General features: G+C 39.7%; 1 protein-coding gene across 4 annotated transcripts in view; it reads left to right on the top strand.

Moving 5' to 3' along the window:
* Positions 1 to 14,936, top strand: part of SH3KBP1 (SH3 domain containing kinase binding protein 1) — a 212,591-nt gene that overhangs the window by 122,136 nt on the left and 75,519 nt on the right. For all 4 annotated transcript variants that reach the window (XR_004416976.1, XM_033051162.1, XM_033051163.2 and 1 more), the window contains one exon: positions 6,675 to 6,871. Coding sequence is in view for 3 of the 4 variants with exons in the window: in XM_033051162.1 (XP_032907053.1) it covers positions 6,675 to 6,871 (197 nt within the window). In the remaining variant the exon portion in view is untranslated. The remainder of the gene's footprint in view (positions 1 to 6,674; positions 6,872 to 14,936) is intronic.

The following is a 14,936-nucleotide window of genomic DNA, read 5'->3' as shown; positions in this document are numbered from 1 at the left end:
TGTGTTTTCTATTGTTCCACAACCTTTTTTTATCCTATTTTTTTGTTGTTGTTTTTGTTCCTCTCCCCTTAATTCTTGAAGAATTATGGCTGGTCAGAGTTCTAAGAAATCAATATGGCTGATATATTTATGTTGTAAATCTCATTTAGGAGTGTTGGAATGTGAGCAAAGTTAAATGAGAAAGCTGAATGTGGATTTTAACAGTTCTGAAGAGAGGACAGTTACAACTTTGTATTTCCCCTCACCTTGTTACAACTTGCTTGCAAAAAAGAGCTTGTATCAAATACACAGCTACTACAGATGCTGCAATGAAAAATTACATCGGAGAAAGAAAAACTATAAAATTGGGAGAGGGAAATTTTTATGATTAAAAATAAGATTCGTGTTTGCTGGAGAACAAATATACTGATGACATGGGATCAGGGGGCTATGTATGGAAAAATTATATTGACTGGGGTGAAATGTTAAATCCTTCTGTTGATTTGGATTCCCACTACCAAATGGTTTTCCATGAGTTTCACACAACTCTGGTGCTTGGTGAGTGGCAGGTAAAGAACCCTGCTGGCTGCAGCTGCTTACCTCTCCTTCCACATGTAATAACGTGCCTGTACTGGTGAGGGGGGTGACAAAAGTCCCCAGATGAAGAGGACAATGGCTATCTACAGTTGTAGAGTTCCTGAACGAAGGATTGCTCCTGTTTGCTCTTACAGTACTCGGGGAGGTGGCTGGGGAGGTGGGGAAGCCACCAAGTTCTGTACTGATGGCTCTGTGCTCGTGATGCTGCTGAAGATGCTTGTGCTGCATTGCCCTCAATGCATGCTGCTACATGGGGCTGGGCACTGCTCCCCTTCCCCTTGCATGACCACTTGGGCAAGCACAGAAATCTTGGGGCATTTCTTTTGTGGTGAGAACTGTTATGCAAAGGAAAATGAATATGTTGAAAGCAAATGACAAAATGTTTAGCTGACGCAGTTACAGTTTTTCAAGGAATGACTGAGAATAACAAATAATTACTAATGTTGAGATAGTCTGCCTCAGTTATTTGTAGGTGCATAATCACTCTTGGTAAAGAAGCATAAATTTGTGTTTTGAAAGCATGAATTTATTAATCTTTAAGAAGAATCAACATGTCTTTCTTCTACAGTACTATTTAGAATCCAATTTCATTTTCTGGTTTTGATTTTTTTTATGACACTGGAACGTTGTTGGGGATGGCTTCAACAAAATAGAGGATTTTGATGTAAAGTAAGCTCAAGACTAATACCTTATAGGATATGGGTATTTGTTCTGTGTTTACCAGTATGTGAGGAAAAGGAAGAAGGACAGTTCTTGTCTCATCTACTGCAGTTACCATATATAATTTCACCACCTTTGTCATTCAGATTGGTCACCCAGGCATTCCATGCTATCATTCTCTAAATAGAAGGAATTTACTTATTTCCACTTGCTTTCCTTCCCTTCCATGAGAGTAAAAAATCTCAATAAGCTTCGTTTACAAATTTCTTTATTCTATTAAACACAGTTGACAGTGTTTCTCTCTGGCTGCCATACCAAATCAGGAGATCCTTTGCATTGTCTCAGGTGTATGCCTCTGAACAGCTGACCCTTCCATCACTTAAAAGAGCTGAGAAGTGCTTAGAGGGCCAGAACACCACTGGCCTTTACTGTGTCAGTGGTCCATCTTTTACTCAGGGACATTAATTATCAGCAGAGAGAACAATCCAGAATAAAGAACACAAATTAAATTGCCAAATAATAGCTCAAAATAGAAAGCTGTGTAAACTTGGAATGTATTTCCTTTTATCTGCCCACCCCCACACACCCCATTTTGAGCTATTCAGAAACAATTTGTTTCCTGCTTTGAATGGAGTTAATTTTACCACAGCTGTTTATTTTTGTTTTAACAGCTTTAGTTACACAGCCCTTTATCATCCCTAACTATCTTTCTGATTTAGAACCCTGGTTTGATGCCAACACAGCTCTGAGAGGCCGTTGCTGAATTAAGTCTGATGTTGTGGTCTCTTTTTAATCCCTGTTTGAGCTAATCTGTTTTGGTACATTTCAGAATGTTGCTCTCCAAAGACCTGTAACTGCTATAGCAGGAGTGTGGTGTGTTTGAAATGTCTTGAGGAAGCGAATCTCTCTTATATATCCATAGAGGAAAAAAATGTGTGAAGTGTGAAATTCCTCCAGACAGTTTTGAGAAAATTTAATCTTCATGAATACTAAATGAGCTTGCATTTGTAAGGAACATGAATCAATAAAGAATCAAAATTCAAAATCCCTAGATCCATATCTTGTTCCACCCAAAAGCTGGGAACAGACAGCCCCTGGGAATTTTACCTTCCTGCTGGTGATAGTGCCATTGTTCAGACGTCAAGGAACTTACTAGAAAAATGCCACCAGTGCTTAGATTTGAGCTCTACCTTGTGGTGCTACAGATGATTCAGCAGCAATAAATCTCTGTAAAAGAATAGCAGTTTTGCTTATAGAGCCAGAAATTTGAAGTGACACTCCCAAAAGACTTAAGAAATAAGTCTGAGAAATATTAAAGTTCTGAAAAACTTCCCTGCTATGAAGACTGATGTGATAGTAAGCATGTTAGTGAGCACCTTATTGATGTTATGTTCTTGGTTTGTCAGCTCTCCAAATGTTGACAGAGAGCTGACAGATTCTAGAGAAGTTGCTGATAAAAACAAAAAAAAAAGTAGCAAAAGTAGTGAGAGGCCTGACTACTGTAGCTTCTATTCTATACTGGCTTTATTTGAAGTACTTAATAGCTGGCTTATAATAAGAGCAAGATGTTCTCAGAGTTTCTGAGGACAGCAGTTTGCTGACCTGCTGGCCTCACCCTTGTGCTCAAGTCCATCGCTGTGGTAGACCACAGCTGTTTCAGTGGGTGTGCTGGTCACCAGAGAGGGGGACTGGGACCACTGAAATTCACTCCAGTTTTTAATTACATTAATAATTAATTCAATTAATAATTAATTTAATTAATATTTTTTTATTTAGCAACCTGACCTCCCTGATAGCTGTAGCTCTTCATGAAGAAAATTTCATGCTCAATATTTATAATGTGACAGTCTCACTCAGGTTCCTGTTTAGATCCCAGCTGTGTCCGTGGGTTATGTTTATCTTTTGGAGAAGCTATTCAGCCAGCTGTGTTCTGCCACTAAGCTATTTGCAGTAGCGGCAAAAAATTCCATGAAAATCTGAACTGAAGAGGAAAGATGACCTGAGCCAGGTTGCAGGTGCACCAAGAGGATTGGTGATAGATATATACTAATACATATACACACACACACATATGTATGACACACATATATATATATTTATATGCATCTATATTTTTATACACACACATATATATGTGTATCAGGGAACTACCAATGAAAAAATAAATGAGGAGAAAATTTATCAGGCAGAGGTGGGCAAAGTGTTGCAAATCCTTGCTTCCAAGTTCTTTATCTGTCCAAATCAGAAGAGTGTATCTCATGTACCTGGACAGGAAGGTCCATTAGTAAGAGCATGTTAGATTGTTTTCTGCAGGACTGTTTTGTTCTCAAGCAACAGGTTGTTCTTTCTTAATGTTACTGCAGATCCTCACTTTATCTGATTTGTTCTGCAGTTTCCTCTGCATACAGTTTTTCTCTTTTGTCCCCTTTGTCTCTAGACCCCAGTCATGTTGTGATAAGAGTAAAAGCAGGGCTTTTATTCTTACTGATTTAGTTAAGTACAAAGAATTCCTCAGTTTGAGTCAGTCAAAAATAATTAGGTCGTTTTCCCAGTTGATCTGGAATAACTGTTTTTAACTTTAACTGAAGGAGCTTTGTATCTGATCACTCAAATGCAATTTAGTTTGGACAGGTCATTTCACTTCAGTCCATTCTGTCCCTTTAAAAAAAAAAAAAAAAGACAGAAAAAGAGGCAGTGGTGTTATTTCCTATGTTGCTTTCATTTTGAGAGCTGTTTACTGAGACATCTCTGTGGCAGTGTAGAGAATTAATAACTCTTGGATTATCATCAAGCACAGATGGGTGATGTTTGGGAAATCTGTTGTGAGGCTGAGGTGAGGCTTCTGACACAAAGTGTGAAGTCTCATCACAGAAGTATGGTCATAAAAGCTGAAAATGCTGTAATGAGAAACAAGTGATGACACAAAAAGAAACAAAAGCTTTATTCTTGTTGGATCCACTTGAGGTTTCTGATCTTTCTTTCATATCAACTTCAAAGATCTGAAGTCCATGTGAGACCTGTTGAATAATTCTCACAATTACTTTCATATTTTAATTCCATCCACTAACCAAAATCCAGAACCTCTTCTTCCACAATTAGGGAATAAAACTTATTTTAATAACCTATTTTAAAGATAGCTTCTCTATTAATTTCAGGAAGTGGCTAAGAGCAGTCATGGATTCTAATCAGTTACCTCTGGAGGGAGGTATCATCACGTCTTCCCTCCATCACAGAATGGTTTGAGATTTTGGCAAGGATGACAGTAGAAACCTTTGCCATAATTTTCCATGCCAAGATATTTTGTTCAGCTAAAAGATGATGATCACTACAATTTGTTGAGTTTTTTGAGTTGTGGATGCTTTATACTCAGTATAGTAAATTGCTGACCATTGTCTTTGCAGTTAGAAGTGGTAAATAAAGTTGGTTCTAGCTTCTATTTCAGCCAGGACCCCAGTGATTGATAATCTGCAAAGCTGGAGAAGGTCCAGCTGGTAGAACTTAGAGTGGCTTCAGTTACTGCCCAAGTCAGAGCAAGGGGAGGGAACAAGAAAGGGGCAGTGACTTTGCCACACTGCCCAAGGAGATTTTTACCTGTCTGGCTTAATTTACCCTTGCATCTCCAAGTGCTTCAGCTGGAAACTGTGCGATGGCTCTGCTATGGATAACCACTCCTCTCCTGCCCTCCAGAGCACCAAGCAGCATCATAGTCAATGCTGAAATTCCCTGGTTACTGATTTCCTGAGGTCTGGAAGAGAAGTAGTGCACAGGATTTACTTTACTGAGTTACTTAGATGCTACCATTCTAACTACCATAATAAATACGATAATTAACCAGATGTGAGGTTGTCTCCCAGGCCCTTCTTAGAAAAAAAAAATGTAAAGAAATCAATACTTTTTCATATTTAAGAAAAGTATTGTAATATAATTATGTAATATTCATTTAAATTGCAGTCCTGTACAGCTTCTGGAACAAATAATTTTTTCAGTGTTATTAGAATTGAATTGAATATCTGAAGAAATAGAAGTGTTGCTGATGTTCAACAACAGGTGTGGCAGCAACTCAGAAGGTTAGAAGGCCAAAGTATTTTGCTTAGTCTGTAGTCATTCTGTTTGTTTATGATTGGGAACTTTCTCTAATTCTGCATTTATACTCGTTTCTTGTTAAAGATACAGAAAATCTCAGGGTGGCATATCACAGCTTTTCTGGTTTTGACTAAAAGTCCTGATCTGACACACAATTCCTGATTTCATTTCCTAGCAGCACCTTGGTGCTCATTTAACAGATGAGCCTCTCGTGTCCTGGATCATGAAGTTGTACCTGGAGACCTTAGGGCTGCTTTCTGTGGTTCATCTGTACTCTCAGCCTTTTATTATGAAAATCAATTGCCATAATTTTGTTCACCTTGATATAAAAGTAATTAAGAAGAAAAGCTTATCTGAAATTCTTCTTTCTTTGACTTGTAAGAGCCATGACTATGACGTCATGAATTGCTTGTAAGGGAAATGTGAGGATTTGAGCTTCTATTGTTAGGTAGAACTAGTGCTGTAGTAGCAGCAATCGCTGTGGTTTTCCTGGAAGCAGTTAATGTAGGGAGGCAGATTTGAGTGGTCTAGTGAAGGACACTTCGGTGGGTCGCTTTTGCTGCCAGTGGCTGTTTGACCTGGTGCTGCACCCTCCTGTAAAGTGGCTGAAGCATCACCTTATTGCAGCTTTGGCCTCTGCTATTCGGGCAGCTGATATTTTCAGATAAATGCAGATATTTTTCCTATTCACTGAAAGAAGTAATGCAAATCAGAACGTCAGTTTTGATTTGTTATATTCCTAGAGGAAAGTGTGCATGGTTGCTTTTCTTATGAGGCTGTCTATGCTGCAAAGAGGTTTAATTTTCAGCAGGGAACACATTATGCAGCTTATTTGATTGCAAATTTGTTTGAACAGCTTTCAGCTTTATATTTCCCAGTTAGGTAATGTAGCTTTAGATACTAATTGCATAATTGGCTTGAGTCACACAGATTTAAGGTACAGCGTGCCTGATCTGACTGCTTGTTAGCTTAACGCGGCTTTATACAATAGGTGCCTCACAACTGAATTTAACTCTTTCTTTTATTGAGGTCTCTTCTAAAGAGTTTTTGCCCGAGGAATAAGGATTTTCTTGGTACTCAAGGAATCGCCATCCTCATTTGTGAAGTTTTGACACTGAAGTATGCATGTTTTGTGGATCTGTGGATTGGTGTAATTTCTAACCAGTACACTAATGTGATGAAATAAAGTCATTTTTCAAAGTCAAAAATGAGTGCATGGCACAGAGAGCATCTTCTCTACCTGTTTCTCATGGTGTTATTTTCCTGGAGAGGATGGTGGGAGGGATCATTTTCCAGTCACAATCTGATCTGAAAACAATGAGCTTCACACCTTCTTCCATCCCTCCTTTTCACAGGCCTAAAAGATGCTACAGGCTCTGAGAGTGATGGTGGTGACTCTTGCAGTACAAAATCAGAAGGAGCCAATGGAGGCACGACAATCCAACCCAAAAAGGTCAAAGGTGTTGGCTTTGGAGATATCTTCAAAGACAAACCCATAAAGCTACGACCAAGGTCAATAGAAGTTGAAAATGACTTCCTCCCAGTAGATAAGGTATGTGTCATTCCTTAATTGTCTCTTGGTGCTGGTTTAAAGAAGTTTTCCTCTTAAAGTTTTATGTTCTGGCCAAAACTTGAAGCTTTATAGTCATTATTTCCTAATCTTTCTGTAGAGGAGGTTCTGTTTTTTTAATTTTTGCCTCAGACCAGAAAATGCATTCCAGTGAGGTTAGCTGCATGCTAAACTTAAAAAAAAAAAAAAAAAAAAAGTAAAAATTGATTGTTCCCAAGTATGCTGTTTAGGGAAACAAACAAAAAAAAGCTGATGGTTTCAAATGAAGTCATGACTTAAAAAAAAATAAATCTGTGAAATCCTTCCTTTAAGTGAACAGTCAGATTTGCATAGAATTCCTGATGTGGGAAGTGTTAGGAGGCTTCCACAGCCTCCAGTAATGCTATGGGCATAGTTACATGATGGATTTTCTTTGCCCCCAGAGGTGATTTTAGGAAGCTTCTGGGCTCTTGATACCTGTTGTAGCAACTTCTCAGCTTTTGATTCATGCTTGTCCACTTGTCTGTAGAAACAGGCACTACAGCAATTTTTTGGCCTGCAAGGTTTTATTTCAACCTAGATCATTTCAGTGATCTGATTTATAGCACAGCACCTACTCCCATGTCCACCCTGAGGTACAGTAGTACAGGAGAAGAGGAGGTCCTGCAGAGAGAGATGAAATAAATTATGTTGAGGGACATTTGATTAATATTTTGCAGGTGACCATTTTTCACTTAGTATAAAGAAGGTAGGGAAGACCTGGAATAATCTAAATGAAGGAAAAACCTAGATGAAGGAAAAACCTAGACTGTATTACTGCTTGACCATTGCTGACTTCTTCAAGGCCTGCATGGGTCCCTGGTTGCCTTCTGTTTCTGGGTGGACTTCCTAACTCACATGTGGGGCTTTGCAGAACCATTTATTTTCATTTGAGTCTTTGAAAAATCCTTATGAAGTGGCCTTCATTCCTTGGAGGAAAATCTTACTCCACTTTATAATAACGTGAAGTCTTACTGTTGTTTTGCACAAACAACTAACAGGTTTTTTACCCACCCAAAAATGGAATATACAATTTTCAGGAAACTTATAACACAGAACTTGCTTCCTATGTCTGCAGGTTCTCCTGAAATTGGCATGATTAGTAGAAAACAATGGCTTGATTTTGTAAACACAATCCATCATTTGTGTTTGAAATGTGTAGATTACTAAAGGCAACACTGCTTTGCTGTTGATGCTTTTTTCCTGTCTAGGATTAGCTTAACCTTTGAGAGGTGCCATTCAGAGGCTTCAACACTGAGGTCTTTGCCTACTACCAGCACCAAAAAATGAATCAGTGACACATCTGTTAGGACTGCAGACCATGAACCTCCCTAAACACTTGTTTCCTGGCTGTGAGAAATTCCTTCCTTGTCATTGACATGTTATTTACCATTTCATGCTGAGTGTAAGAGAATCCTGCATTAAGTTGGCCATCCCAGGCAAGGTCCAGTTTAGCCTGAAAGCTCTGCATACTGGTTGAAAGTAAAGAGTTCCAAATGAGGAGTTGGATGAAGAGTTCCAAATCAGACCATATTTTTCTCAAGCAATGTAGTTTTTAAAGGGATCTTTGCCCTGTTATATGTATTTCTCATTTACAAGTAGCCTTAGCTTTTCAATAACTTCTAAACTTTTGAAGGAGAAAAATGCTTTCCTCTATTCCCTCTTTTTAAATTTTTTTAAAATGCTTTCTGAAGTTTGGAGATCCTAAAACTCTTTCTATTGCTTCTTCTTGATAGAGTTATTGATGAAATATTACTGTAATGATAGTTTTAACTTTTTTGATAATATTTCCTAACAACTGTGTTTTTTTAAAAAAGCATAAGTAAGCTACTGTGAGGATTTTATAATGTGGCATTATTTATAACATGATAGTTTCCATGTAAAATGTGAGTCCCACTTACAAAAGAATCAGCAGGGTCTTACTTTGGTGTTATCACTTTGAGTTCTAATATGTTTTCAATTTTATGAATCATAAGGTTAGATCATATTTCACACAGAATTACCCGGGTGTTAAAAAGGCTTTTACACAAATATTGGCAGGAACATGAAGGCAGAAAGGTTTGCTGCCAGCTGAGCAGAAGCAGATGCCATTAGGCTCTCCTGTAAATCACCAGGCAGTTTAATGTGCTTCAAGTATTTGCTCAATGGCAACAATGTGGGGCATAATTGCCTTTGTCTTTTTAGGTGATCAATAAACTCTCAATAAAAGGCAAGGCTGAGGAATTGTGTGAAACCCCATTGGTTTTATTGGTGTGCAGAATTCATTGCTTAGCTGTTATTTGTTCAAAAAAATCACAGAGGCAGATTATCCTAGGGAAATTAATGATGCAGTTGTGAGAGCTTAGTTTGAGCAGTGCTATCAGAGCTCTGCTCTTTTAGAAAAATTGAAGAATCAAATACTTATGCTTTGTGGTCCATTTCATTGCCTGTTGGTGCTGATGAGTCAACCACTGGCCATGTATAAGCAGAGTCAGATTCCTGAGGCTTGGCTCTGACAAATTTCCATTACTGATAAATGTAAGTGAACTCTTTCACAATGCTACACATGCCTGATGTCACATGCAGTCATAGTCAAGACTCACCAAAGATGAGTTTTGAGAAGAAATACAGTATGCATACAGACAGGTTGTTTCTCCTGGGAGAATTCAGGGAAACACTCCTGAAGCAGCACAATGTTTATGGTCAAATAGAAATGCCTGTCTCATACATCTCTCTTCTGCTCCGAAGCTTCAACACATTTAAACAGGTGCTTATGCTTGCTTGTTTTTTTTCTTTTTCACTTTGTAGTAGCTTATCTAAAGCTTCTGTTGCTTGGTTGAACTTCCTTCCAGTACAATCTGTATGTGCTTCCATTGTTCTAAGGAGCTGTCATTTTTAACTCTCCTGTATCTAAGAAGAAACCTCTACAAGCAGAGGAAAATTAATTCAACCGATGCATTCCTTAGTCTGAGTTAACTGTATTGGGTTGATTCATAAGTCAAGGCTTCAGCTTGGAAATGCTGAAGGCCATGATAGGTGAATATAGAATAAAAGGTCTTCAAAAGCTATTTTCATCTTTCTGAAAACTGTCCTTACTTCAGAAGAGACTACTGAGAGTATTTTTTGCATTTTCCACTTGAGATATATTTGTAACTTTCTTCAGGCAAAACTTTCACAGCTGGCTAGCAGTGGGGGATTTGAGCAGAGAACATCCTTTGATGAGATCACAGTACTGTTGGCCAAAACTTAGTGTAAATTATATACAGTAATTTCACGATTACAAGCCGCACTGACTATAGGCCGCATCTCCGGGTGTTGGCAAACATTTCGTTCTTTGTCCATACACAAGCTGCACCCAATTATAAGCTGCTCTGTCGTTTGCAGCAAGGACCCGCGTGCAACAAAGTTGCCAATTTGTAACAGAATCGCGACATGGCGGGGTTTACTGGCTCGGCTCGGACTGTGAGGGCTCGGGGCTGCCGACGGGACCAGGTGACCCAGCTCAGCACTGCCGCTCAGCAGGGCCACTCGGGGCCAGCTGCCGCTGGGCTCACTCGCCCCGGCTCGGCGCTGCGCCGCGGTGGCAGGGGGGCACGGAGCCTGCCGGCACCTGCGGCAGTGGTGGGAGGCGGGGATGGAGCCCGCTGGCACCCACGGCAGCGGCGGCAGGAGGGGATGGGAGCCCCCCCCGCTCCTGTGGTGGTGGCAGGAGGGGAAGGAGCCCCCCTGCCTCCCCCGGGCTGCGCTGCCTGAAGGAGGGAGCTCCCCTGCCTTTCCCACCCCCCGCGCTGCCGGCACGGAGTCAGGCTCCACCTGCTGTGAAACACAGTAACCAATTTGAAACAATTGCGTAAAGCCGAGTTTTACTGGCAGGTGCTCGACTCGGCACCTCGGTTTGCACTTCTGGGGTTGGAAATGTCATAAAATTATTCACATATTAGCCACTCCTGAGTGTAAGCCGCATTTCTGGGGTGGGAGCAAAATTTTAGTCAAAACGGTGTGGCTTGTAATCGTGAAATTACTGTACTCAGCCATCAACCCAGGGAGAATTGCAGACACTGTAATGATTTAATATAAAGGGGCAGGCTGTCATGGCTCTAGAGTCAGCAACTTGTAAGATCTAGTTAACTAGATTTAGGGATCCTTAGTGCAAAGCACTGAATTAATACAGAAATTTTTTTTTAGATATATTTGATATGGTTTGGAGAGGAGAAATGGAGCACTAATGGAAGTAGATACAAGGGCTAGAAAGGTTAGAAACTCTTGTCAATTATTAAGTCTACTTGTCCTTCATTATAAGATAAACGTTTATAAACTCTGAGACTGAAAGCCTGCAAGGTCTGAGTTTCTGTTTTGAGCTGGCAAGCTGGGAACCCAGAAACTATGGTGAGAATCTGTCTTTGCACACCTGTTCTGCCAGTTCCTGCCTGCTTGCTTGCAGAAAATATTTTTACCCCTTACTTTTCAGTTGTCATTTAAAGAGAAGTCTTTGAGTGACACAAGTTGGAGGCTCCTCCTGATGTTTCTAAGCCAGCTGATCATGTGCCTGAGCTCTGCCAGCCCTGCCCTGTGGCACCTGTGCCACGTGTGTCTGCATCTCGTGGCTCACTGTCTCTTGCTTTGTCTCTCCAACACCTTTGGAAGTGCTTGCTCCCCTAATAGAAATGTTGGATTCAGTGCTCAGAATCCTGAGATTAAAAATGGATGCAAGCAAATCCAGCTGGTACTGACTAGAAACACTATTAAAAGCACCTGCTGAGGCAGAGAGCACACAGTGGGAGCACCGAGTGCGTGTGCAGCACTTTGCACTTGAAAGCACAGGTTTCTGGCATTCCTTTCTTCAGAGACAGCCAGCGGCAGCAGCAGACGCGCCAAGCATCAGCAGTTTGTTGAATTCCGTGTAGGAACAGAGAGGCACTCATCTGTTCAAGCTACATTCATGTTCTGCTTTGAAGTTTCTGTCTGCTACAGTCTGGCATCCCCGTCCCAACCATTTATTCTAGTGCCATCTTGTGAGGAAAGCTGCAGGGGAAGAGGGACCCTGGCCCTTCTGCAGCTGTTGTGAGAGCAGGGCTGCCTGCAGAGGGGTCTCACTCCTTCCCATTTCTTGAGTTCACTGTGGAAACATGATTTATGTGTTACTTTCATTATGTGAAAAAATAACACAGGTTTGCAAATGGTGGCTGATGTTCATGAGACATCATAAAGAAATACCTTAGAAGATTTATTTATTATCCTATTCTGGAGGAATAAGAAGGAGGGGTAGGGGAATTTGGATGGACAGGAGAGAGTTGAAAAGGAGCTTGCCCCATTTTGGGGAGGCAGACTCAAAGCAGGACCTAGGACTAAGGGAATAGAATGGGAAATGCAAAATGAAGTTTAAAGAGAGGTATGAATTTGGTCAGTTTGGGTGGCAGTGACTCTCTGCTGAGTCATTGAACTGTGCAATGTGAGTACAGAGTGACTCCTGATCTCCTGTATGCCTCCCTTCCTTCCGTGCTATCACATCTGTGCCGTCGTGTTCTGTCTGTTTGGTTCGAGCTGTCTGAACAGAGTTGTCCAGGTATCACTGACATGGTTCAGCTTACACATCAGCCTGCACTACTGTTTCTCGGCAGAGGATGTTACCCACACGTTGGTTTGTGCTGCCTGTGATGTTTTATTAGGATTTTTTTTAAATTAAAGCAGCTATTTGACTCTAAATAATTGCAAGTTAGTTGTATTCCATGCCACAAGACTTTATATATATACAGTTGGACTTTATTCAGAAAAAAATTAGTCAGTGTGGAAAAAACACACCAAACATATGCATGAAAATATTTTCAAGTAATGTTTCTGACTCAAGCTGCTGGAAGAACATCTTAAATTAGAAGCAGAGTAGTGTAAGAAGTATTGGTAGTACTACAAGTTATTCCTAAAAGCAATGTGGAAGGTCTGATCTGTTCTCCTGGGGCACAACACTGGGCTTCTGCCAGATTGAGTTCTCCTGGAGGAGTGCTCTGTGGGAAGGAAAACTCCTGTTATTTCAGTCATGGTTTTGATTAGGAAATCTTAGGATGCTCCGGTCAGAAAAACAGGATGTGTAGGTTTAAGCTAATGCAATTCTATTTCATAATAGGATGGCAATAAAAGTCTGTATGTTTTAAGTTGCTCTGAATCCAGATGGTGATCATTAGCTTACAAGTCACTGTAAATCTCTAAATTTCAGCTGAGTCTGTACCATTACCAGAACTTTACCCCAACAGGCATTCTAAAAGAAAGATTGTTAAAAACCCCAAAATGCTTTGCTTACATAGATTGAAATAAAGCTGATTTCCTGAGTTTCAGAGGTACCTGATGGAGACATAAACTGAATTTATAGGAATGTTTGCCTCATGTTTCAATAGTAGAGAGAAAATGCTTCAGAAAGTAACAGTACTGATGTGCAAACTACCTTAGTTACTGTCTGATGAGCTTCAAGAGCACTGAATCAATATGGTATGTTTATTAACAGCAATAAAATCTACCTAAGCAAAATTAATGCATATACAGTGATATGAAAATATTTAAATTAGTGTAATCAAGAGTATAGGAATAAAGAGTTTTATAAACTGTCCTAGTGTTTCTCAGTAAAATGTATTTGTATTTCTTGCTCCATTTGGATTTTGTTAGATGATATAACTGATTTTTAATTTCTACATCTGAGTTGTTAAATTTTATAACTTTGACAAGATTATAAAGAAATTCTAATGAAATAACTTCTCATATTCTTAGCACACATTAACTTTGAAAATTGAAGAAATAGTTATGCAAAAAATTACCTGCCTTGAAATTTATTTACAGCACTTTGAAAATTATGTAAATAAAAAGGCTGATGAACATAAACCAAACTGAATATTTTATTTAAAGTGAAATCTATGCCCTCATCTTTTGTTGTCCATTTAGCATTATTAACTTGTGGATTTTTTCTGGAATGTTTTCTTTCTTTATATTTCTCCTAGTTGAGGATTATTTTTTAATAGTCAAATAGAAATAAGAGTATATAGTATCTTGTGGCTTGCTTAAATATAAGTCTTTAATTTCTTCCAAATCATCTGTGTCTTTCTCTCCCCTACCCTCATTCAGACATTTTAAAGTTGAATGTTTGTAGGGAGGCAGCATTAAGATTTTATAAGATTTTAATGGAACAGAGCATCACGTTAATGATATTTCAGCTTCTTGAACCTTTTTCTTTATAAACAAAAGCCAAAACAAAGACATAAGTTACACGAAGTTTCAACCCTTTTGTTCCCCCCACCAGAAAGGCCAGAATTTGCATAAGCTCATCTGCCAATAGAGTTCTTTGCAAAATTTACTGCCTGGGCTTTTCACAAAAGTTCTGTAAATTGTAACTCACATCCTTGCTTGTCTTAGCTGGTGGTCTCAAGGAGTCAGGAAAGTCTGAGCTGGAAAGGAGAGGAAACTTCTCGCTGTGAGTGAGCAGAGGTAGGAAAAGGTCCAGATTTCCTGTGAAACAAACAAGTGGAACTTTTGTTTCCTGGGGATGGCCCGGCCTGTGAGTCAGTGTCAGGGCTGGGCTCCCGCTCGCGCTGAGCTGAGCTCATGCAAGGAAGGGGCAGGACTCCAGGATCTTCTTAGACATTTCCAGCTGCTGAAAGGCAGCTTGGCTTCACAATGGGAGAGGAGGTATTTATTTTACAATTAGTTGGGGTTTTCTTTCTGTGGCTGTTTAAAACTGTATGGTAATATATACTCTGCATAGCACAGGTTTCACCTGTACGGTTCTCTGGTTCTTCTGCACACTTTGGAAATGCTAGGTAGGTAAAAGCAAAGGAGGAAAAAGAGTTCTGAGGATCCTGAAGTCCATTCCTGCTATGGAGGTCCGTTTTAGAATAGGGGGTTACTTTTGTGTGAAAAGCATATTCTCTCCTGGATCTATTTATCTTGTGTTTTTTCCTTTTTGCCTGTTTGGCCATTAAACTTGCACACATGTTTTCTATTTCTATATGATGTGGTTTCAATCTTCTTACTCTAAAGAATAATACACATTTAGAGTTAAGCAAGGCAAGTT

The sequence above is a fragment of the Catharus ustulatus genome, chromosome 2 (assembly GCF_009819885.2).
Source record: "Catharus ustulatus isolate bCatUst1 chromosome 2, bCatUst1.pri.v2, whole genome shotgun sequence".
Lineage (NCBI taxonomy): Eukaryota > Metazoa > Chordata > Aves > Passeriformes > Turdidae > Catharus > Catharus ustulatus.
This window is presented reverse-complemented; position numbering and strand designations above follow the sequence as displayed.